Consider the following 25,092-nt stretch of genomic DNA (forward strand, 5'->3'; position numbering starts at 1 on the left):
GCATGTTGAGGTGTACCATAACGCTTGAGGGATATGGGAAGGTAGAACGTAACGTAATGATCGATCATGCACTTGCAATCATATTTTCCAACAAGCTGCATGTGATTCAATCTAACACGGCAGATCGATGGATATCCCTGTGGCCTGATTTGTCGATTACTGATAATTGATTATGAATAATTACATGTCAACCACAATATGGTAAGCTCTGAGATTGTGGACTTCTGGTGAACATTTCAGGCTAATATTTCGCATTTTCGTCGTAACCCAAGTGAGATCGTTTTATCTCGGCGTTATTTCACACATTTCTTATGCGCCCTTGCACATTTTAGAGCAGTAATCGACAATTGTTCTGCAGGCATAATGAGAACTATTTTTTTGGGGGGTCTTTGATAGCTATTTTCAGTCCTTTAACATTGGTGTTGTTTTATACAGGCAAAGCGATAACAAAGTAGAACGTACGGAGTAGTTGACATTTCATTTCTGTTAGATCCATCACCATCGGCTACTGTTATGATGTCTTTGCTACTTAATGCCGGCGACAATAATCCTCAGCTGCCGCATATGATGACATGTTGATGCGTTCTCAATTAATCATATCATGGCCTGATATCAATGATTTCCGATCTCAACGGCTAAATATCTGTGTGTGACAAGTGTCCGTTATCTATAATGTCTTCTAAGTTTGATGTTGTGGTAATTTCGAAAGGTCATATGATAATTATGTATTATAGTAGTCGAAGACTTGATACAGGTTGTTGACACACGTCTAATCATTCAAATCAACTCACCAACACACACACACACACACACACACACACACACACACATGCACACACCAACATGCACACAAACATGACATTTGTGAGAAAACACACTTTGGTGTTAATGATGCTTGCAACTTAGTCACCATATCATCTCTCTATACATACTCCGCTAAGAACTATCTCCACGCTATCACTTTTATCTTGGAACTTTTTCCCGCCATCCACATTTCTCCTTATCTAATTTCTCACCTGTCAGGTTGGGTTTGTGGTTTGTTTTTGTTTTTTTCAGAAGAGATCTCGCCTTCTCGAAGTCATATCTTCGTCTTGACATAGCGATGTTTTCAGTGATTGTAGTACGCTGTGAAATGGTGTCATTCAATTACTGTATGTGGAGGTGACGATTTATTTTTTATCATTGGCGTGCATGCTGTCTCATCTTGTACAAAATGACCCCAGATATTGGAAGGACACGCGGAGAGAGCAATGGGCGTGGACATCACGTTTTTCGCAGGCAATTCGTTGATAACTTGGGCACAACGCAAACAAGAACCCCGGGGCCCAAGGACGTCGACGTGAAACTGGGTCTATCTTTTCGCTAAAATAGACGCGAAAAAAATCTCCTCTGATTACAGACGGCTCGCTGAGATCACACACCTAGGGATTATTCCGCGCGTGTGACGTGAGTCGTAAAACACCGATTTCCCCATTGTTATCAATTCATCCGATGTAGGTTTATTACGTCGATCGATGTGTAAAATTGTACTCGCACATTGTCTGCTCGTATCTAATACCCATTCCTAATCGCAGGAAGGATAATTTGATTGTTCCTTGCATATCCATAGCACATTGTTTAGACAACGTTTTCATCCAGTGAGGGTATTGACGCAATAACGGGTGATTCGAATGTGTTTCACGCATTGTCTTATAATGCCAGTAGCGAAAGTGCTTTGTACACATTCATTTGCCCATCGCTGGTGAAGTCATGCCCTGCCTTGTGACGGCAGAACCATGTGCTTGTGACGCGAGCACTGTTAAAATGAACGGTAAAGCTCTGGACTAGTAAGAACAGTATCCCGGATTCGAACATCACTAACACTAAGCGCTTACATCCGTTTATACGTTTCGTCCACTTTGTCTTATACTTGACCCAGGACAGTAGAAAGGGTATCGCAATACTGGAATTAAGCCAAGGTCGTTTAAAAGAAAACTACTTAAACTGAAGCAGCTAGCCTGGATTAAAACGTAATAACAATTATGTAGTTGTTGCTAGTTGTTGATCTTTGCATGTAGGCCAATAATCTGAATATAGAATTGCTAAATCTGACGAGCATAAACGAAGTCTCCATTTAGAATTGGCACTGTCTGGTCTGAAAGTATTTTTTTTTTGTTAAAGTCGTATCATTACAGCTTGGAAACTGTATCGGCATCAACTACTCGCTCCCTGTATATCAAAATCACACGTTAACAGAGTTCGCAAGCCGCGAGATACGAGAAGCCCAATAGACGGCCATGGGTGACGATAATTGAGCGGATTTGATTACCAAACAAACCTCACCGAGTCCCGGGATTTACTGTGGATGAGAATGCTTTGCCAGCACAGATTAATCGTCCAGAACGTAGCCGAATCGGAACCGGGCCGGCAAATCGAAAGTTACCTCCCCTAACCACCAACCACCCCACCCCATCTTCCTTACACTCCTCGGCATAAGAGAGACACCATCTTATACACCATGAGTCAGCGACAGTCGTTCTAATTTAGGATACCACGATAGGATGTTAATGGCCAGAAGATTAATGATATAGGTTTTCAGGGCAACGTGATCATTCTAGTCTGTGGAGACAGTGTCAGGCGGGCCATTGCTTTGTTGTGAAGTGTTTTCTTTCATCCCTGAGTGAGATGACGTAAGAATCCTATTCGTGACGCGTGCAACACAAGGTGATCGTCAGAGTTATCTTGCAGTACTGGCCGACACTGGCGATATGTTCATCTCAAAGTGGCGGGCACTGGAACTGATTTGAATTCGAAAATAATTACAGACGACACAGCCACAACTAATTAGACTTATACGCTGCTGTGTTTGTGATGCATGCGTGTTGTGTTTGTATCAATTCATTTTGTCAAAAAGTGCGCCGCCATGTTTCTAATGAATAGATGGCAGCATGCATGGTTTTATGTATGTATGTATGTATGTAAAATGTATTATATGTATATGTGTGTGTGTGTGTGTATGTGTGTGTGTGTGTGTGTGTGTGTGTGTGTGTGTGTGCAAATCTTGTATAAGAGTAAGTGTGTGTGTGTGTGAGAGTGAGTGAACATGGTCTATGTTAACCTGGAGCCTTTGCTCTTACAGAGTATGGTTAGTTACCATCTAACGTAGATAGCTAAATGCAACGCTGAGGTGCGAAGTCTACCTTAGATATATATATTTTTTTCTTCTTCTCTTTTTCTAACTTCATTTTCAAGTATGGCTGTCCATCATGTCAATTACCTCTTGCATTCTTCAGTAAGCTAACCCGTCCACAAACGTCAAGATTCCATATAGGCCCTACCCCCGATGACAGGGAGACCGTCATTATACACTGATTATCATCATGCATGATATATCATAAACATGCGTAGCATATCAGGTGAAATATTTGTCTGTATTGCATAGAATTGATTATCTGTGCTTTCTCATTTTGACATTAGGTGATGATGATGATGATGATGATGTGTGTGTATTATATTGTATGTACTTCAATACAGATGTTATAAAGATTGTTCTTGAAGTGTGTATGATTGTTATCAATATGTTGAGAGATTGAGAGAAAGAATTCCTTCCAGGTTTTAGGTATTGTGCAGTAGTTCATAAGGTCTTTGTGTAGAGAAAAGAAAGAAAAACAAAAAACAAAAACAAAAACGAATAAACACAAGTTGCCGAGAATGTAAACCATGTGTGTCGAAAAGGCAGGCTTGTTTACTTCAACACCGTGTTGAAAATTTTTAAATCGTTCTTATAAAACGACAGAACGGTGTATGGACCGTAATCACATGGGTGAGCAAAACAATTTGCAGTGTTGCAGGGAAACACGTTATTTGAAGAACGAAGAGGTAGAGCGTCGAAAGAAAAATGAGAGGTTCTATCTTCAACAATTCCACAGTAACAACAAAAATTAGCAAAGTCTGCTCCACATTCGTGTGGATGTGTAAACCGTGATAGGACGTGATTTCATCAATGGCTAGTGAGACAGCTGAGGTGTGAATCTTTTACAGGGTAGACGTGCAGGACATCTTCGTCCACCGTAAACATCGGGGCGTTGTTTTTCAAGCACACTCTGCAATCTCTTCCCGCACCGCGCGGTGCGGGAATAAAGTATCGGTGTGTTTACACCCGCGCTAAAAATACGGTATTTACGGCTGGTCGTTACTTGTTTATACGATGGGATTTCGATGGATGCATCGATCTTGTAGCTTGCCCTTGGAAGCTGGGTGATTCTCTGTTTTATTTAGCGCCTGCATGCAAAGGGGCCCCCTTGGTCCGCCGCTTGCACGTTGCTGATTCTCATTTTCCTCTTAATGCAGCTAAAGTCGCCCGCCCTCGCAGTACGCAGTCGCGTTAAGAACCATTCCGAGAGTAAGCCACAGTGGCCTGGCCTGGCCTTAAAGCGGGGCGGGGGGGGGGGGGGGGGGGGTATCCTCCTCAGTCATAATGAGACGAGTCTGTCTCACACGCTCTACAGCCTGAAATCACGGCTTGGAGCAACACTTGACTGCATCATCTATCGGTCCTTTCCGATTTGAAACTATCATCATCATTGGCACCAACGATAACAACAAATCTAATTTTTAAACGATGCCAGAACGGCAGTCATGATATTCCTCAAAATTTAAGTGTTTGGTGGAATCAAATTCACTGCACCTTTTCCGGAAATTTCCAGTCATTTGTATAACAAAGGTAAAACATTTTATGTTTCCCATAGTGTTCTATATACAAGAAGTTCGAATTCATGTATGTATAATGGTTCCAGCCAATTTTTACCGAACCACAGACTTCCAAGATTTAGATTTAGATTTAGATTTATCTTGGAAGAGGGACAAGTAAAAAATTCTTTCTATTCTCGTAATGTTAGACTCTCTTAGTTACATTTCTGAATTATGTTGTCGGGGTAAGACGGAAAACGATACACATTTCGTAGTGCATACACAGTCGAAATCTGCATACCATATAAATATTTTTTCTTTCACTTGAGACAGGGTAATATTTATCAAAACTGTCCTTTCAGATTCGAAAATCCATCTCGTAGTCATGTATTTTCCACCGAGACATGACTTGACATTTCCTTGTAGGATTTACTAACCTTTTCATTGCACAATACTCGATTGTCTAAAAGGAAATTGTTTTGGATGATATCAACACAAAGAATGATTACTGAAAAGGGCAATGTTTGAGCGACAGTTGATGCCGAGAGAGTTTTTGATCGTGATGTGGAAAACAGGAGGCCGTCAGGCAAGGCATCGTTACATTGCCATCTCGAAAATTTCAATTTCAATTTCAATTTCAATTACAATTTCAATTTATTGAATGTTTGGGTCACGTGACACTGATGGCTTGCGTTACGACCGTTCGCATTTTGTCTCATTGAAGGTGGTTAATTCACAATGCCTTTGTCTCAAAAAAGAAGAAAAAAAAACACAGTTTATTCTTATATCCTTATATATTTCGCCGCATTCTTTAAACACAAAGAATGAGAGGATGCGGTGTGAATTATTTCGATTAAAAAAAATATCACGTTACAAAACTAGGAAAGCAGAGTCATGACTTTATGACATGCACAAGTCACTTCTGCCACTGCTGTCACGCTGTTTAGTTGCTGACTGCTCTTCAAAAGGTCCCATCTCCACCTTTTCACCTTTCCATAGAGCCTATGACATCGACATCACACATCGCTTTTTACCATCACTCCGTATGACTTTGCAATGAATTAGGCTTTTCTAGTGATCGCAAGGCTTTTACAACCGATGCTCTGAGATGGCAGTGCGTCCTTCGAAAGGGCTTGAAAGAGATTGTCCAATGAACCTTGCCGTCACCCTTTAATGCCGATAGATGGAGTGAGTTACAGTGAGCCGGTATTCGGGACAGCTGAAATATATCTTGGGCAATGACTAAAATCGATATTTTAACGGGGCACACTCCTTCCAAGCTGGTTTCTCATTCACTCTACGCCGCGCCGACGACATCCAAAGCTGGGTGTCGGTTAAATATTTATTCCTTCCATTCTTTCGTCCTTAGAGTCCATCATCTGTCATTCTTTACTTCTTGTTTATCATTGTTCGTTTTTATATATTCTTTGGGCTAATTGTGTTATGGCTATTACGTATCGTATCATCATGATCATATTAAGATGGAACTTGTATTTACTCGTGCACCCTCATTATTGTTAATTGTTTGTATATGTTGTGAATAAAAGTTGCTGTATCGAAAAAAAAAAGCGATGAGGACCTCAGTCGTCATTATGATAATAATCATGATGGCAATAACAAGGGTGTGATTATTCACTCTTAGTCTACAAACCTGCACCGCTGTAGCTTCATCAGACATGCTTATGGGTGGATATTTACGTTTGGCTCGTTGGGAAACAAGGCCATAAGAGTGGAGGTTTAGACCTCTTTATTGCTAAACTGCTACCCATATAGGGTCGTATTCTTTCTGTGAATGATGCTCGTTATCTAGGTATACCCTAATGTAAAGGGCTAAGAGTCATCATCAAATATGCACGCCTTACGATCAATACAGGGACAGTGACGTCTTCAGCTTCGAACATTGTCAGGGATCTGTACGTACATTTATTACCTCATGTGCCTTCAAAGGAAGGGAAGGAGGGGTGGCGGGGGGGGGGGGAGAAGGGGAGATGGGTCTCGGTTAGAGTCACCTCATGTCAGTCACCATTTGAAAAGACTGCTCGTGTGCATTTTCGACAACGTTCTTCTGAGGCGCTCTGAATGAAAATGAAATTAAAGGAGCTGATTTCATTCTTCTCCTGGCGTCGATTCAACTGACACACAATTGACAGATGTATATGATCTATAGTAACGTTCATTTTTTGTGTGTATATGTGCGCGTGTGTGTATGCACTTTACATTTGATGTAAACAAATATGATGCGTATCTGTGTCGTATGCATGATATATATATATATATATATATATATATATATATATATATACAAAATTATATATGGATATATTACATGCTACAGGGGTAGATGTAAAAAAGTACTGGCATGTATAAATGTGAAGAAGAAAAATGACTATTGTATTGTACTTAGCAATTTCCTTATTCCTTCATTCTCATATTTCCTTTTTTTTTCATGTTCACATATTACGCATAAGTTTAGAGATCTTAAAAAGATGAACTACCACTTGTGTTGATACCCTACAAGCCAATTCCACATCATTGGATGACTTTATGTTATATGTACTACTATAGTAATTGCAAACCGATTCTCTTATCGCTCGATCTTGTGGTCGCGTACAGGTTCTACTGGGATTTGCTGATGCTCCTCCTCATCATGGCCAACGTCATCCTCCTCCCCGTTGTCATCTCGTTCTTCCACAACAAGGATATGAGTCACGGATGGATAATCTTCAACTGCTTCTCCGACACCTTCTTCATTCTCGACGTCATTTGTAACTTCCGCACCGGCATCATGAACCCAAAATCCGCCGAACAGGTACGGCCAGAGAAGCTGACAGATGCCCATTGATCACATTAGGGTCTGTGTGTCTTGAAAGGTTTTTCTTGTGCACTTATATATATATATATGTTGCGTGTGCATGTGTGTGTGTGAGTGTGTGTGTGTGTGTGTGTGTGTGAGTGTGTTAATGCGTAAACAGAAAGGGTGCACGTCACCAGTCCGACACCCACGAGTCATATACCCCACGAGTCATACAGCCCATGATGAATCAGACACTACGCAAACAAGGCCCACGAGCCCGACACTAGGCAAAAAAGGCCCCATGATTCCGACATTCATTTTATATCACAGGACTTTAGTGTATGTGTCGGTCTCGTTGGCCTTTCTTATCTTAAGTGTTCATAGGCTCGTGGGTCTTGTTTGCCGTCTGTCGGACTCATGGGCCCTATTTGCCTAGTGTCGAGCTCATGGGCTGTGTAAGATCATAGATGTTTTTCATTGTTGAACTCGTGGGCTGTCGGTATGACTCGTGGGTGTCGGGATCGTGGGGTGACTCTAACAGAAAGGTTCGTCGTGCTCTTTATGTATCATGTACTTTTAAAGACTGTATAATATTATGTGGTGTGTGTTTGCTTGAGTGCCAAGTGTATGTGTGTGTGTGTGTGTGTGTGTGTGTGTGTGTGTGTTTACAAATGCGTTGTCAAGAGGGCAATGCTATTGCCTTTCAGTCATTACTCTGGCCACCCGCCCCTCCTTTCACTCTTCTCCCGTAGAGGGTGCACTAGAAAAGTTTGTCTATTGACGGCTCAGGTTTGTCTTCGATATACCAGCCTTTTTTCCCTTTTATCCAGATCTTAGAGGACCGTGACGAATACTATTGTAAACATAATAACACTACGCCCTATAGACAAAAAGTAGAAAAAAAGCTTTTGGTAATTAACGGATGAGGAAAACGTATAAGATAGGAGAGAGAGAAAAAAAAAGTCTCGACGAAATACCGTTGCGAATACTGAACTTGCCTATTAACTGTTGTAGGTAGTATCAAAAACTGGTACTAGGTTGGATTTATCGTGGAATCAATATTCTTGCATGAATTCAAGTAAGAACGGACAGCAAAATTCAGCTGCATGGACTTTATGAAGCATTTTATGACTGTCAAAAATATTATTTGGTAAATTGACAAAATTTGGTCAAAGTTGACAAAAGTTGGTCAAAGTTCGCGAAAAAGTTTTCATGACTCTTTCCCAATTCTGCAGGTAATCCTGATTCCTGGTCAAATCGCCCGCCACTATCTCCGCTCGTGGTTCATCCTCGATCTCGTGTCTTCCATCCCCATGGACTACATCTTCCTCCTGGTCGGGGGCCGCAACCACCGCCTCTATGAGGTCTCGAGGGCCCTACGCATCCTTCGCTTCGCCAAGCTCCTAAGTCTCCTACGCCTTCTCCGGCTTTCCCGCCTCATGCGATTCGTTAGTCAGTGGGAGCAGGTAGGCTGCATTTCATTGTATAGGTGTATGCATGTGTGGGATTGTGTATTGAGTGTAGGCCTATGTCATTATTGTGTGGTGTTGTGTGTGTGTTATTAATGAGGGTTTTTTTGGGAGGGGGGGGGGGGTTGTCGCCGTCTTTGTCAGAGGGCTTGTGTTGGGTGTCGGTGTGTTTTGAGTGTGTGTGTGTGTGTGTGTGTGTGTGTGTATGTATGTTTGCGAGTGTAGTTACATGTATACCTATATGTCATTCGTAGATGTGTTTAGTGCATGTTGTGTGTTCATTGTGTTTTTCATGTGTGTGTGTGTTACTAGTGTGTACGTTGTGTGAATGCGTGTGTGCATATCTTGCATTGTGTACACGATAACATGTAGGTGATAATGTATGGTGCACATTTTTACGATTTTCCCCCTTGTTGTCAAGGTGCCAAAGTCAGATTTTGGGCGTAACCGTGTTTTATCGTGCACCCATATTCATTTTATGGTTTTACCCTATTTTGAGGATACTGAATCCGAATCTGGATGATGCAAATATTGTATTCTTGACGATTTTGAGTTATTCAAGATGGCGACCAAAATATGACATTTTATGTATACATTTCCTCATAAACGAAGAAAACAATTTGGAAAAAAATGATGTGTTTTCACCTATTTCAAGGGTGTTGAATCCGAATCTGGGTGCTGCAACGTTTGCACCCTGTAAGGTTTTGAGATATTCACGATGGACGCCAAAATGTGTGCCAAAATAACCCAGGGACGTGACTCTTGTAGTCTAACATTTCACGCCGGCGCTCTACCTGTTCTGCCTTGAATGGGGAGTGAGTGAATACGGGCCGAAAACCTTGACACTACACCGTGGTATTCAGTACGCAATCCGTATAGAAAACCCGGCTTGAATTATCCATTGTCCACTCCATTCTTTTGAACTTCAATCCTCGACCGTACTTAAAGAATACTTAGTGTCCTTTCAACGACGGGTAAGGTCTACCGATAGGTGTATTGAAACTGTCATGACTATTCACAACCAGTTGAATACAGAAATCACTGGAACACGCTGTGATTGTGGGGACGGTATTTTTTTTTTTTTTTTGTAGCTACATCGTGGGCACTTGATAGGACAATAGAGGTTTTGTCTTCACACGCACGTCTTTTTCACATCATCCTTTACGTAATGTGATTGTACTGCTGGACACTGTCCTCTCTAGATTTTAGAGAAAGTGGCTGGCAGGAAAAGACTAGGCTTCTTCGACTGTTAGACACTGTCCTCTCTAGATTTTAGAGAAAGCGGCTGGCAAGTAAAGTCTAGGCCACCTGGGAATCATTCATGCAGAACACCCAGAGTCAATATAAGAGATGCAACCCCCGGATGGTCGGACAAAAAAAATGAAAAATACCGTCCCCACAATCACAGCGTGTTCCAGTGATTTCTGTATTCAACTGGTTGTGAATAGTCATGACAGTTTCAATACACCTATCGGTAGACCTTACCCGTCGTTGAAAGGACACTAAGTATTCTTTAAGTACGGTCGAGGATTGAAGTTCAAAAGAATGGAGTGGACAATGGATAATTCAAGCCGGGTTTTCTATACGGATTGCGTACTGAATACCACGGTGTAGTGTCAAGGTTTTCGGCCCGTATTCACTCACTCCCCATTCAAGGCAGAACAGGTAGAGCGCCGGCGTGAAATGTTAGACTACAAGAGTCACGTCCCTGGGTTATTTTGGCACACATTTTGGCGTCCATCGTGAATATCTCAAAACCTTACAGGGTGCAAACGTTGCAGCACCCAGATTCGGATTCAACACCCTTGAAATAGGTGAAAACACATCATTTTTTTTCCAAATTGTTTTCTTCGTTTATGAGGAAATGTATACATAAAATGTCATATTTTGGTCGCCATCTTGAATAACTCAAAATCGTCAAGAATACAATATTTGCATCATCCAGATTCGGATTCAGTATCCTCAAAATAGGGTAAAACCATAAAATGAATATGGGTGCACGATAAAACACGGTTACGCCCAAAATCTGACTTTGGCACCTTGACAACAAGGGGGAAAATCGTAAAAATGTGCACCATACATTATCACCTACATGTTATCGTGTACACAATGCAAGATATGCACACACGCATTCACACAACGTACACACTAGTAATATATCATATGTTTTGTTAGATGCACTGGTAAATATTGGATATTATAGTTTGTATTGATATGTTAACACTAGTTGATTATGGAATAGCATACATAATGATAAAAGTGCCCGGTGTGTATGCCTCAAAACCAAAATCTGTTTCAGGTTGACAGCAATTTGTTTTAATTAACCACAAAAATAAAGTTATTTATGCTAATACAAAGAAATAAAATATTTGCCGGGAGCTGTTGCGCAGCAAGGACACAGAATAAAGAGCGCCATCAAACGACTTCAACCAGCAGTGACGACGTGACACACACGAACCAGGACTCGACAAGCCAACCCATACACCCACCACCCCCAGCCTCAGCCCAGTCCGTTAGCCACTGTACAAGTACAGCTGCAAACGCACCGTACAGAGTGGCGTAAATAGTCAAGTCTGACTGAAAAACGCCAATAAACTCAACAACAACAACAACAACAACAACAACGATGGTCGGGCGGCATTCTCCCTGGAGGTCGCCATTAGCGGACGTGCTGCAAAAGCCCCTCACGCAACCAATGACACATACACCACCACCACCACCACCATCACCCGCACCCACCCCCAGCAAATACACATCACCACCACCATGATCCCGAACAAAGCCAATAGGACGACACGCGAAGTATCAGCGGACACCCATACACTCACATATTGCTCACCGCACATTCTTAAGTGTTCCGCATTTTGCTATCTTCACAACGAAATCAACGTGATAATCTAGAGCATGGATTTGCTTCAATTAGAAATTTCAGATTGTGACAGCCAATCCATCTGAATATCTCAGAACCTGTGAGGAAACAAGAGTTGCATCATCCAGATTCAGTACCCTCAGTACCCTCAAAAAGGATAAATTCATTGCTTCAATAGTTCACCATTATATAAAAAAAATATGAAGGAATTTCAAATACTGGCGCCATTTTGGCGGCCCTCCTACTGGTGACCAGTCCGTCGTCCATCTTGAATACCTCCATACGTTCAAGAGTGAATGAGCTGCATCATCCAGATTCAGATTCAGCACCCGCGATATAGGATTAAACCATCAAATCATTTTAAATTTTCACCGTTTATAAGGAAACATCTTACGGGAATTACAGTTTTGGGCGGCCATTTTGAATATCTAATCTCAAAACCCTCAGGGATGCAAAAGTAGTATGATCCGGGATCGGATTCAGCACCCTCGAAATAGAGTAAAACCATTAAAAACATTGGGCAGACGGTGAAACAAACTTCAGCCTCGGGATAACTTGTATACAAGCTTAAGATCATTACGGTTCAGTTACTATCATTGTATCAAAGAGAAGAAAAAAGTATCGACAGTTCTAGGCATGTTATTGTTTCCCAAGTCATTAGGGATAGTAAGACGTGTTGAGGAGCTTCTTTTAAAATGAACACGGACAGATCTCGTTTCACGCGCTCTTTGTTAACGTTAGCCTTGAGAGAGTGCGCAGCTTGATTAATTCAGAGCGGATTCATGCATAATGGACTGAATTCATTGACCCACCGACACGCCTCGGTGAGTGTTAGCTCGGTTTATCACTGTCCCCCTACAAAGGTCTTAGTAACCACAGTGCTATCTAAAAAGGCGCGAAAATGGCATCTAAGATTCATGCGTAAGCCACACAAGGCGCTTTGATTATTATCACTTTTTGACACATACAGGCATTCAACGTGGCTAATGCGGTCATCCGAATCTGTAACCTGGTTTGCATGATGCTTCTTATTGGCCACTGGAACGGCTGCCTTCAGTACCTCGTACCGATGCTGCAGAACTACCCCGACCAATCATGGGTCGCCATCAACGGTCTTGAGGTAAGTCACGTGGCCTATATTTTCGTTTATTTCCAGAGGATTCCAGGGGAAAGTTTGTTAGATGAATCAAGTACGATCACATTAATTCATCGGAGAAATCACTGCATTGTGTTTTGTCGATACCTGATGCTTATTCTACATCTTCTTTAGACAGCAACCGATCACTTGAAGAAGACTACTACCTTTACCCTCAACTTTTCTGTCTAAAACTACAGCGCTGTGTGACTTTCGTATGAGATAGAAGTATTTCGAAAGTTCAAGAGACAAGAGTTAATTAAATCCTTCCATAAACAATTCACACGCTGCGATTTAAAGAAAAAAAAGTGAAACGCCTTACTGCAGTTTCCATCCTGTAAGCATGCCACAAAAAAAAAATAGATAAAATAAATGGAAATAGTCTGTAAAGTAAACTGAAAGTCGTAACAAGTCTGAAATACGCTATCAAAATCATAAAGCTATTTGTATTACTATTATTAGTGGGGATGATTTAAAGTATCGTCATTTACACTATAAGAAAAATAGGTTTAACTTTGCACCATTACCACTGTCACACTGAGAGCACCTTTACGGGTGCAACTTTGCACCTTTCAGAGCAGTGTCACAGTTGGAGCACCTTTGAAGGCGCAAAGTTGAACCTATGTTTTTAGAGTATAGAATTCCTATGATCTGCATGGTACTAATTTGTAATTGATGACATGGTCGGTTGGTCCCAGGCTTGCTGGCCATAACGAGCAATATGACAATGTGGAGTACACTGTGTAGCCACAGTGTGCATTTATTAACATTACAATATTATGATAAAAACCGAAATGCCACCGTCTGCTCAACGATGTATATGTGCTCTCAAATCCCCTCAGAGTATGGGGGACAAAGCATTGTCATAGGGAGTTTGACTCGCTCTCGATAATGTGTACAATAACAACGCATCTCTCCTTTTAGGTGGATCATGGACGAGATTTTAAACTCTAGCTATCCATACAAGTTGGCCTGTTGAGTAAACGTTTCGGTCATCAAGAATGAAGGGCGATGTTCAGTGGAACGAATTTCTCCCTATTACCGCGGGACGTAAACCGTAGTCAAATCGACTTCTGTGATGGTTCATGTTATTGTCTTGACCGGATTTGACTAACTCTGCGATGTCTTGGTCGGTGACCTTATTTAACACCATGTTTGTCGGTAGGGCGGTTTACCATCCGATGATAGGGAAACAGTATTGGTGTAATGCCATGACTCTCAACAATTTTCCTCGTGCTGTTTGTATACAGAAGACAATGTCGAATACTATAGTAAATCATTTGCTGACTTTTAAACACGCAGTAATAATTATTATAATGCACTACATAATAAAGATAATTTGTTAATGTGCAGATACTTGAGGGTATCCACTACAATTTTATTACAAATAGTATTTCAACTCACCACACTCAGACTTCATTGCAACAGTCGATTTTATCGTAACAGTGGTAATTACTGCATGGTTATCAAATCGCATATCGTGTATGGTGAAGGAGATCTGGTCCTGCCCTTTAATCAGTCGTGACTTCGATATCTCCGAGGGGGAAAAATCAAGGTACAGTTCTAAGCCTACTAAAAGTGCGATATTTTCGAGGCTATTGAGGGTTTTCCATGAACAGTTTGAAAGGAGCATCTCTCGCGAAAAGGCAAAGTAGAATCCCGTGGCAGCTTTCTTTTTATTGCTGCCTCGGACATTCCTTGCGAGTGAGTTTGTATGGACGATCGGAAATCATCTCACGTGTCAGGCAGCATTCAATTGTGTCAAAACCTCTCGATGATATCACTTAAGGCAGTCCTGCGAGGAAAGTTTACATATCATGTTCGCCGCGAGCCCAAATGGAGCAGGAACCGCCCGTCTCCCGCGATAAACAGGCGGTTGATTGATGAAATGCCGGGCACGCTCCTCTGCTCTCCCTCTGACAGAGTAGCACAATATCACCGTCCCAAGATCACGTGGAATATAAAAGCCTGCATTTTTAGGTCACTTTTATTGGTTTAGTTTTTCATCGTTATTCTTATTTTTTCTTGATGTAAGCGCGTAGAAGAAAGCCGTCTCCGATGATTCAGCGGAGCCCAGACAAAATTCGTGATCGCAGCGGATGCTGAGCATATTTGGAGCCTGCTGTAAATGCAAACACCCCGTTCCTCGCGCGGTTACGAACAATGATCAGTCCCAAAGCAGATGTTGACTTTGCCAACTTTCACTAGACGCGGGTGAAGGGTTAAGTTTTTATGTGTGCTTTTTTTCCTCACGCTTTTTGCATGATTGTCTGCAAGGAGACAGACAATGCATTCCTGATCCAGTTCACTCGGTAAATGTCAGGTCGGTTAAATATAGGACAAAATGGTCAGGACAAGAAAAAGAAGATGGTGAATCTAAAGAGGTAGTGATCTTATTGAGTGCGTCAGGACAATCATCATCATCGTCGTCCCCATCTGGGCGCCTTTGAATGTTTCTACAGATAAATGGTGCTATATAAATGCTGTTTCATAATCGCCGTCATCTTCCTCCTCCTCATCGTCGAGCCCATCCTCCTCCTCATCATCATGGACAGCTAAGGAAGAATGCAGCATGGATTTAGCTGGGAGATGACTGGCTTTAAGTCTTGGCGCCACTGGATGGCATGCGGGTTGTTCACCCTGACATGTCCTCAACATGGAGACATACGCAATAATACACTTTTTCTCTCAAATTATGTCGTCTATGATATTCTGTTACTATTAGTCATTCAAAGGAAGCCCATGATAGATTTTAGACTTTATGCACGCCTGCCAGTGTACAGTCACTGCCATGTCGTTACTCGACCGCTTTGTGTATTGGTTGTATCCGAAAAGCGGTTTATTCATCGATGCAGTGTGCATCCCTGGGTTGTATTACGCACGGCTGGTCCATTTGGTGACGCTTGTGCGGTCTGTGTATTCTTGCATTGTGACGCGTTTATGTGCCCTGGGCATTTCACTTGAATGAAGCGCTCACGTGAAAATTTATTTCATAATGTTGACGACATCAGCATACCCTCCCCCCCCCCAAAAAAAAAAAAAAACCAAAAAAAAAAAAAACCAAACAAACAAACAAACAAACAGCCAAAAACACGAAAAGACAATGTGATTAAATGTATTCATTTCATGCATCTAGTCGTTGATTTTCTTACACAACAGAAGTGTGTCACATCTCTAGGAAGCAACAAACAAAGACAACATTAAAGAATAACTCAAACAGTGGTGTGCATAACAAACTACCAAACTTGAAACATTATTGTCTCCTTTATGATTTCACTGTGCATACGCACACACAGATATATATATATATATATATATATATATATATATATATATATATATATATATGATGTGTAGCCCTCATCCGACTCTTAAATTGCAAGCACATTTTTCATAGGCAGTTTTTTTTTCATTGCTACAGATTGTGTCGTCACTACCCAAAGTCGAGGCCTGACTGGTGTATTTCTTTTTTTTTAATAAAATGAATTGATGTGAATATCATCTTCAGAAGATCACCTGCTTGATCAGTCTATACTCAAATGTCTATCAGTGTATTAACCATTCTTCTGTTACAAAGCGTCTATGTATCGATTCGTTTTCTGTGTACTGTCATTCTCTTTCTCATTATTTTCTTATGTGAATTATTATACCTACTACACACACGCAGAATGCCCATTGGTGGGAGCAGTACACATGGGCCCTCTTCAAGGCGCTGTCCCACATGCTATGCATCGGCTACGGCAAGTTCCCTCCGCAGAGCATCACCGATGTTTGGCTGACCATCGTCAGTATGGTTTCTGGCGCCACGTGCTTTGCCCTCTTCATCGGTCACGCCACCAACCTCATCCAATCAATGGATTCGTCCAGCCGACAGTACCGGGAGAAGGTTAGCAAACAAGAGCCTCTTTCATAAACGCGTAATACACATTTCCAGATTCAGTCAATCTAGTTAGAAGCTGTTGTTAGCCTGAGAACTACATAGGTCCATGACGTTATGCTGTCTCTGTGATTCTCGGTCATTCCTCCACTTCACCATATGGTCTTAGCTGGCGTAACGGAGCCTCAGTCAGCCAAATTTACGCACACACTAAGTAATCCTTTGATAATCTATATTGTATGAAAATACAAAATGTCACATGAAATAAGACTGTCTCATGTCACTCCATCAACGAGGCGTTTTGGAGCCCATTACCCGTCTTGTTTGATCAACGCTGCATCTACACATTGTATCTTGTCAATGGTGAACTATGCTTTTCAATTTGAAACGTTCAAAGTCATCCATGGAAAATCAAGGGTTTAGATCTAATCTTCATTTCGAAAACATTATGGTGTAATAACAAATATCAATGTAACGTCATACCAATGATAAATTCGTAATTACGTAATATCCTGCATTGTAGACTTTGCAACCTTCTCAAAGCCATAGATAATGATTCATAAGAATGAATCATTAGTGACCATGGTGACATAAGAATGGAAATATAAGCCAAGAATATATGTATTTAAACTTAATCCTTCAGATTTAGTTATGATGCTATTTTACCAACTCGAAATTAATGGTTTGACAATCTTAGACCAGCTCATGATATAATATTAATTATAACCTTTAAGGTCTTGGGTGCTTCCAAGGCGATTAAAGAAAATCGCGAAAATAGATAGTTTGGGTTTTGTCTTAAGTGCCACACACAAAAACTACAGAACGATATCTGAAGCAAAATGATGACCCATGGCATGGCGAAGGATAAAGAAAATAAAGCTTCCTCCAGAAAAAGGCATATTTTAATTCTGATAATATCATTATGGCAGATGAGAACGATATCAAGGAGTTGTTACTAAGGAGCAAAATCATTATCTATTTCATGTTTTCTCCTTCTCTCTTTCCCTCTCTTCTCTTCACAGATAAAACAAGTCGAAGAGTACATGCAGTATCGCAAACTACCCTCAAATCTTCGCAACAAAATCCTCGACTACTACGAGTATCGGTACCGCGGCAAGATGTTCGACGAAAAGCACATCTTTCAAGAAGTGTCAGAAAGTATACGACAGGTGGGCCTTTTTCCGTGCAGTGGTCATGGTTATCTGTTTTACAGTGTAAAGCGTGAAGTGTTGCGTAATTATTATTCTTTGAGAAGGGCAAGACCATACTTTGATAGAAACACCGCACTAACCCTTAATTTCTAATACAATGATTCGACCCCATTTTGAGTAATGTAACACAATCTGGGTGAAACAAGATTCTGGTAACATAAAACACTTCAGATACTTACGGACAGAGCCTTGCGACCTGTTCTAAAAGTGGATTATCGTCACAACAGGCAAGATTTGACTATTCCTCAATGCCAAGTGAAAAGCCCTTAAAATTCTTGATAATCTCCTACCCTGTTTTCTGACTTGTCAAGTTAACACATAAGTAACTATCTGGAATGTTATTTTCTTTGCTCAGTTTTCATCCAAAAACAAAGTAAAACAGAGTGGTCCTAATAAAAGGTGGGTCCCACCTTTCATTAGGACCTCTCTGTTTTTGGATATCTCAGCCATTTCAAAATCGATTTTTATCAAATAAGCTTTGAATTCCTGTTAGGAATGCATGTTCTTTCATTTTTCATAAGAAGTTCCTCATCATCTCACAAAAAAAGTTGGAAACCTAAAGCCCCATCTCAACCAAAAACAATGCCATCCCTTCAACTTGTGCTGCCCATCTCAGAGTCAATCATGAAATCAATAATAAAGAGCCTTCTTGAAATTGCTTCCACCAAAACAAACAATACATACATAATGGACATCTTAAGGCTCAAATGAAATAAAGTTTTTACTCTAACATAATTTATGAAACACTTTAACAGTTGAAGTAAGAATTAAGTTAAAGAGATACAGCGTCAAACCACAGTATGTGATTTCTGGGACCTCATTGGTTAGAAAATGATTATTATGGTTAAGCTTTTGAATTCTATGTCGTGCTAAGTAGTTACTGTGCCATTGAATAAGACATTGGACATTAATTTTATTAGAGAAGCTGCTGCAAAGATACACTTAATGCGAAATATTTGTGAAGGAAGATTGCGTTAAAAAAAGTGTTTGTAACGTAACATCTGTTGGTACGCTGAATCTGAAGAGAGTTTGAGAAGTCCATTTGCTTTGTCAACACGAGACAAAGCGTCATGGCGCCTTCTCTTGACTTTTCATTCCTCTGCTGTGGACTTCACTCCCTCGTCCTTTTTGAAGTCTTTGGGAATTGTTCTGAGTCTCAGGTAGATAGTTGATCACTTTCACTTATCCAATATCTACAATGTTGTAAGACCTTTAGGCAATGGAGAGAAAACGCGGGGGCGACGCAGTAACGCTTCCTATCCAACACGTTGCCATGACAACTGGCGCTGAATTTATGTAGGCTCGTCTGACCGTCCTCTTCCAATCTCATGGATTCCGTCGTCACAAGAGCATGTTCGGCGGAGCGTTCTCCGAAAACCAAAAAACCTCTCGTACGCTCCGCTGAATGCTTGCTGTGATTCCACCGCCGCGTCCTCTGCATTTTTTCCTTCCCCTCCGCGTTTTGTGTTTTTCACGCCGGCGCAGGTGTGTCGGAAGTTCATTCAACATTGGCATTGCAGCCTCCAACTGCGAGGGGACTGGGTAGAGGGACAAAATAACAGCGGCTGCTCCGAACATAATTAGACCTGTAAATGCAGTGTGACTTCCCACACATACAAATCCTTGACATTTGATATACGGACTTGTCACTTCTGCTCTGCTAAAGATAGGCTCATGGCGGCTATTCGTGCTGTAGTATTCAGTCCTTTGAGGCACACACAACTGATCGATATTTCAGCAGGCTTAGAGAAAATATCACTCTCAACGGTGTTTTCCCTCGCACAGCTTCTAAGTCTCTCTTGAGACGTTAAAAAGTGCGGTGTACATGTTATTCTATAGCTGATAAGACACCTTTTTTTTTCTTCTAAAGGGCGCCATCACATGTAAATTATTATTCTTTCACACATTGCAACAAACACGTTGTAGGCAAGGGACTTTGCGTTGAGGGATAAGACTCTTTCGCAAGTTAAACACACAATGTAGAACGAAAGTGTTGTGTACAATGTTCTGATTTGAAGTTACTGTTGAAATTTACGAGCAGACCAAAAAACGACATTCTGACAACAACCTAACACCTCAGCGAGGTAACGCTTCTCGGAAAGTCGAATTCTCAGATGAACTTTACAAGCTTTTACAAACTAGTGCGGGGCTGTCTCTGGTCGAGGATCGTCCTCGATCCTGACAGGATCAATCTTAATCGCGGATGTCTAGGCTTATTACCCCACGTTGGTTTCAAAGATGTTATCAGAAAGTTCTCGATAGATAAAAACATCTTTTTTTTTTAAAGATGTTACTCTAGAAATCACATGACGCTCCAGTGCAGTTTGTGTGACACTCCACTCAATGTTTTCTCGTGGAGACTCGTGGGCACTAATTTCTCGTCATCAATGACCTTCAACAGAGAGCAAAATTTAGACAGCATTCCTAACATTCCTCGATCACCAAAAGCATGTCTTTTCTTTTGTCGACGGTGTCATACGAAGCGTTGAGGGAAACCATGCAAACATGGTTGGGAACACACAACCGCACACACACACGCAAACGCACAATTAGTTAAGCCCCACAACCCCCACTTCACACTGTTGTCAGAGGAAAATTATTTGCAGGATTATTATTATTGTAGTTGCATTGCACCTTATTGTCTGATGCCACGCCATTTATAAAGGCTTTAATGCTGCCTTCCAAAGTTGGTAATTCTGAAAGACAAATACAAAAAACAAAGGCAAACAAGGACATTATGTATACTTACAAACATATCCATACGCCAACACATACACAGACAAATAAGATATTGAGGCTCCATGGATAAAGCCACGGACCTTCAAGCTTGAGGTGTTCGGTTCGAATCCGTTGACATAAGATAATGCACTCGTACAGTATCCTATCTCCATTGACTTGTCCAAGGAAGGAGACTTAAGCCGTCGGCCCCTGGGTTGTTTGCTTATAAACATTTCATTGATTCCCAACTGGCCTCGTCAATAATCCAAAAATCAACTCGGATATGTTCTGATTTCGTTTGTAGGATGTCGCCAACTATAACTGTCGCGACCTCGTGGCCTCCGTCCCCTTCTTCGTCGGCGCAGACGGGAACTTCGTCACCCGCGTGGTCACGCTGCTCGAGTTTGAGGTCTTTCAGCCTGGCGACATTGTCATCCAAGAGGGCACGTTCGGCGATCGCATGTTTTTCATCCAGCAGGGCATCGTCGACATCGTTATGTCCGACGGCGTGATCGCTACCTCGCTCAGCGACGGATCGTATTTTGGCGGTGAGCATGAGACGCCATATCATAACTTAGTAGTACCCACAAAATATCAAACAATAGTACCTTTTAATCTGTTTTCCTATTTAAACAAAATATACGGTACTCCATGGATTGTCAAGTCGTATGCCCGAAGGGTTACATTTCTCATAGGCAGTCTACAAAACACCCTTCAGTATGTGTGTTTTTTTTTCACTCGTGGCAGTTCATTTGCGTGCTCTTACGCAAAATAAAAAACTGATAGTTTGTATATTGACTTCTCACCAGTTGGTTGCCCAGTCTGTTACTGTTCTTAGGATTCTGTGTTTCTTTTCCATTGAGATCTTGAATTTGTTTCGCTGCATGTTCATTCGTTTTTCTGAACCATCGACACAGAAATTTGTCTGCTGACTCGCGAACGACGTGTGGCGTCCGTCAAGTGCGAGACGTACTGCTCGCTCTTCTCTCTGTCCGTCAACCACTTCAACCGCGTGCTCGAGGAGTTCCCCGCCATGCGGAAGACGATGGAGGAGATAGCGGTGCGACGGCTGACGCGGATCGGCAAGGAGTCCAGCATGCTGAAGACACATCTTCAGAGCCCAACCATCAGGGACACGCTGCCTCTCTTCCCTCTTCCGCCAGAGACGCCATCTTTCGTTAGGTGAGCAGTGTGGCTCAGTGGTTGAGACGGGGGACACTCAATCTTAAGGTCCCCGGTTCGACCTTCCCGGCAGCAGTGATTGTACCTGCAGGCGAGGTGCTGTATCGTCATTGCCTTGTCATTCGGAGTGGACTTACAACTGTCGGTCCTGCTGGTGCTTACATAGGCATTTGATTCTTCAATAACGTTGACAAGATGTTTGCATACAATACCAGTGTGATTGTATAGGATGGTGATCCTGGTATTTTAATTGCTTCCCTAGCGAACACGTACAGAAATGTAATAAATCCAAAACATTGAGTTCATGATCAATTACAATTTGGCATATCGTGCTGCACATCGCGCGCAGACATTGTGCGCTGTGCAGTTCTCCAATGCCGATTCTTTCTGCATTACACAATATCATCTCCCTAGCCTTCGAACGACTTGAGAGCTTCAGTGGCTTAATGAATGAGAATACAGACGGTTGATCTCAAGGGCCCCAGATCTTTGCCCTTAGGTGGTGGGTCTTAACATTGTCATGACACTTTCTTATTACCTTGTCCTTCGGACGGAATCTACAGTAACCACCCCGATGGTTGTTTGTTTATAAGCATTTCATGTGCTTCCTCAGTGGCCACGCAAATTAGAACCAAGCTCAAATCTAATCTTTCGAAAATAGCTAACACCAAATGATATCCAGACTTTCACGATACATCTTCAAGAAAACAATATGATACACTGTAATAATGTTTGAGAATAGAAGTATGAAAAAATATTTTATGTCATCACGAACAATTCTCACCATGTAGGATTAAATCAACCCAATTAGATACAAATCTTTTTCGCGGTCATACAATTGCAGTTCAATATTGAATTGATGGCTATCATGCAATCCTTTGTTCTTCTTATTTCCAAATGCCAACAGCGACGTCGGTTCCAAAAATCATTTCTTCGATGACGAAGACGACATCGTGAACAACGTCCACACTCGGGTCGATGTCGAGCACGGCGGATCGCACGAAAACGTGATCGCAATCATGGACGGCAGCCTGACAGACCTCACCGTCGAGAACGAACTCTACTCACAACGGTCGTCGGCGAAGCGCAAAAAACATCAACAAACTACCGAGCTCTAGAGACTCTATGGGCAAAATTGATGCCCCGATATTTGGTTTCCATAGAGCAAGATGTGATATATATCTAAATGGCAATACAAAGATTGGGAATTTCATTCCAGTATAATGATTACTATTTGATGGTAGCAGTTTAAATGAACGTTGTGCAGATATATCGGAAGCCAATTGATGTCATATTTTTGCCAAAAAGGAGCAAGTAAGATTTCAGATGCAGAGAGTCACACCTCATCGTGTGAGAACAACAAAAGCAGAAAGGGGTTTGATATCATTTTCACATCTGAACTGAAATGTTTCACCTTTTTTATATCGAACGCATCGTAGTGGCACCTAGTACTCTCCAATAATTCACTGTCAACAGACAGTCAAAATCATGTGGATGTAAAACTATATTCAATGCCTTGTGATTTAGCGTAGCCCATTAAGCCATTACGATTCACCTGGATCTACCAAATGATTTCATGACCTAGCACCCTGACGACATAAAAAAAAAAACACACACACGATATGATAAGACAACCCTCGCTTTGGCCTCGCTGCGAGGTGCAGTATATGATTATTTTATCCATGGCCAAAGTATATATGCATCACATGCTCATAATCACTCAACAGCACGTACTCATGGCTGGGAGTGACGCCACGGGCTGAATAATGTAGAACCATTTCCTCGCTGTTTTATTTTTACCCTTAATACGTGCAATAAAAGTTTCTGACACAAACACGCCAGGAAATGAATGAGTGAACCTTCGAAATACTTCCCGTCGTCTGTCAAAATCATCTGCCACGATCCTCGCTCTTTAACGATCTCGCTCTCGTATACTCTTTGACGTATTATGGCTCGTAATGTGAATTCACTGTGACACCTGGTGCTCACCAGCCATTGTTTTGAGGACCATAATGACATACAAGCACGATGCAGTTTTGTCATTCAATCACATTTCAGAACTTGTTTAATCACCTAGATTTTTACATAATATGTAAAAACTACTATCTTTCGTAAATATGTGAAAGAGAACAGGAGGAAGGCTGGTTTTGAGAGCGGTTACAACTAGACAATGGCAGTCCGTTTGTTTATACCGATGTGATGTATGTTGATTTCAAGTTTTCTTTTTTTTTTCTAACGTCAAGAGAAACAAGAAGAAACGTGGTAGTCTCAGATAAGACATAAAATGGAGGTTCCTTGTGTAAGAGAGTCACGACCCACGCATGCATGTAAAAGATCCACTTCATTTGTTGCAAAAGGCAGGATGCATGATAATAATCCGGTGAAGTGGACCTCCCGAGTACTTACAACTGGACTTGATTGATTGAAGACCAGGTGTATCTGAATATGAGCTTTCCAGTCGGCTTGTCGTAGGGAAGGGGAAACAAACAAAACGACTCATTGGAAAAGACGCATACGTATATATGAAATCGTCACTTGCTACAGACATGAATCAAAGGGCAGATGGTGGCGCTGTGATACAGAATTATCCAGTGCCGTACTGGGCTCACACGGGTAAATAATTCCTCATAGAGACGTTGTTTAAAATTCAAATTTCAAAAAATTCTGTAAAATAGCTAGGAGAAATGAGGTATTTCAACTTCACTAACCTAGATAAGTGAGATATATCCTTTCATTCATCAAATTTCCAGGGTGGGTTCTTCTGCTCAAATTCTGTCCAAGGGTCCGCAAAGCCAGACTACGAGTTCTTGTCACTCAAAAAATCACCTATTTTCCGTACACGTACCCAATGAAATATAGTCCCCTCAAATTCCATCAGAAAAGCATTCATCTTCCAACCAAAATGCAGTTTGTAAAGGAATTCATGCTCAATATCTATAGCTATTCAGTTTTTTGCCAAACTACATCATTGATTTTTAATTATTTTATTCTTCATCTATTTTGGTATCTTTGGTACGAATTTGTGAAGGGGTCTGGGACATTCCGTTTTATTCACAGGTGTGAGCGCACAGGATGGGACACGTCGGTGCACACACCAACCCTGGTATGACTTTCTTGTATATTTGAGAACAAAATTAAATCTGAGTGGGATTAGTGGAGAGTGTCTTTC

The 25,092-nt window shown here is 41.4% G+C and overlaps 1 protein-coding gene across 1 annotated transcript in view; it reads left to right on the plus strand.

Moving 5' to 3' along the window:
- The window catches only part of LOC139712482 (potassium/sodium hyperpolarization-activated cyclic nucleotide-gated channel 2-like), a 53,275-nt gene extending 30,169 nt beyond the window's left edge, over window positions 1-23,106 (plus strand). Inside the window, exons 2-9 of the mRNA XM_071624301.1 lie at window positions 7,282-7,477; window positions 8,698-8,928; window positions 12,771-12,920; window positions 16,603-16,821; window positions 17,835-17,981; window positions 21,046-21,289; window positions 21,659-21,923; window positions 22,831-23,106. Of these exons, the coding sequence (XP_071480402.1) occupies window positions 7,282-7,477; window positions 8,698-8,928; window positions 12,771-12,920; window positions 16,603-16,821; window positions 17,835-17,981; window positions 21,046-21,289; window positions 21,659-21,923; window positions 22,831-23,041 (1,663 nt within the window). The 3' untranslated portion in view covers window positions 23,042-23,106. The remainder of the gene's footprint in view (window positions 1-7,281; window positions 7,478-8,697; window positions 8,929-12,770; window positions 12,921-16,602; window positions 16,822-17,834; window positions 17,982-21,045; window positions 21,290-21,658; window positions 21,924-22,830) is intronic.
- The last annotated feature ends 1,986 nt before the right edge of the window (window positions 23,107-25,092 follow it).

The sequence above is a fragment of the Diadema antillarum genome, unplaced genomic scaffold, assembly GCF_040938485.1.
Source record: "Diadema antillarum isolate AM-2024a unplaced genomic scaffold, OU_Dant_1.0 scf00000041, whole genome shotgun sequence".
Lineage (NCBI taxonomy): Eukaryota > Metazoa > Echinodermata > Echinoidea > Diadematoida > Diadematidae > Diadema > Diadema antillarum.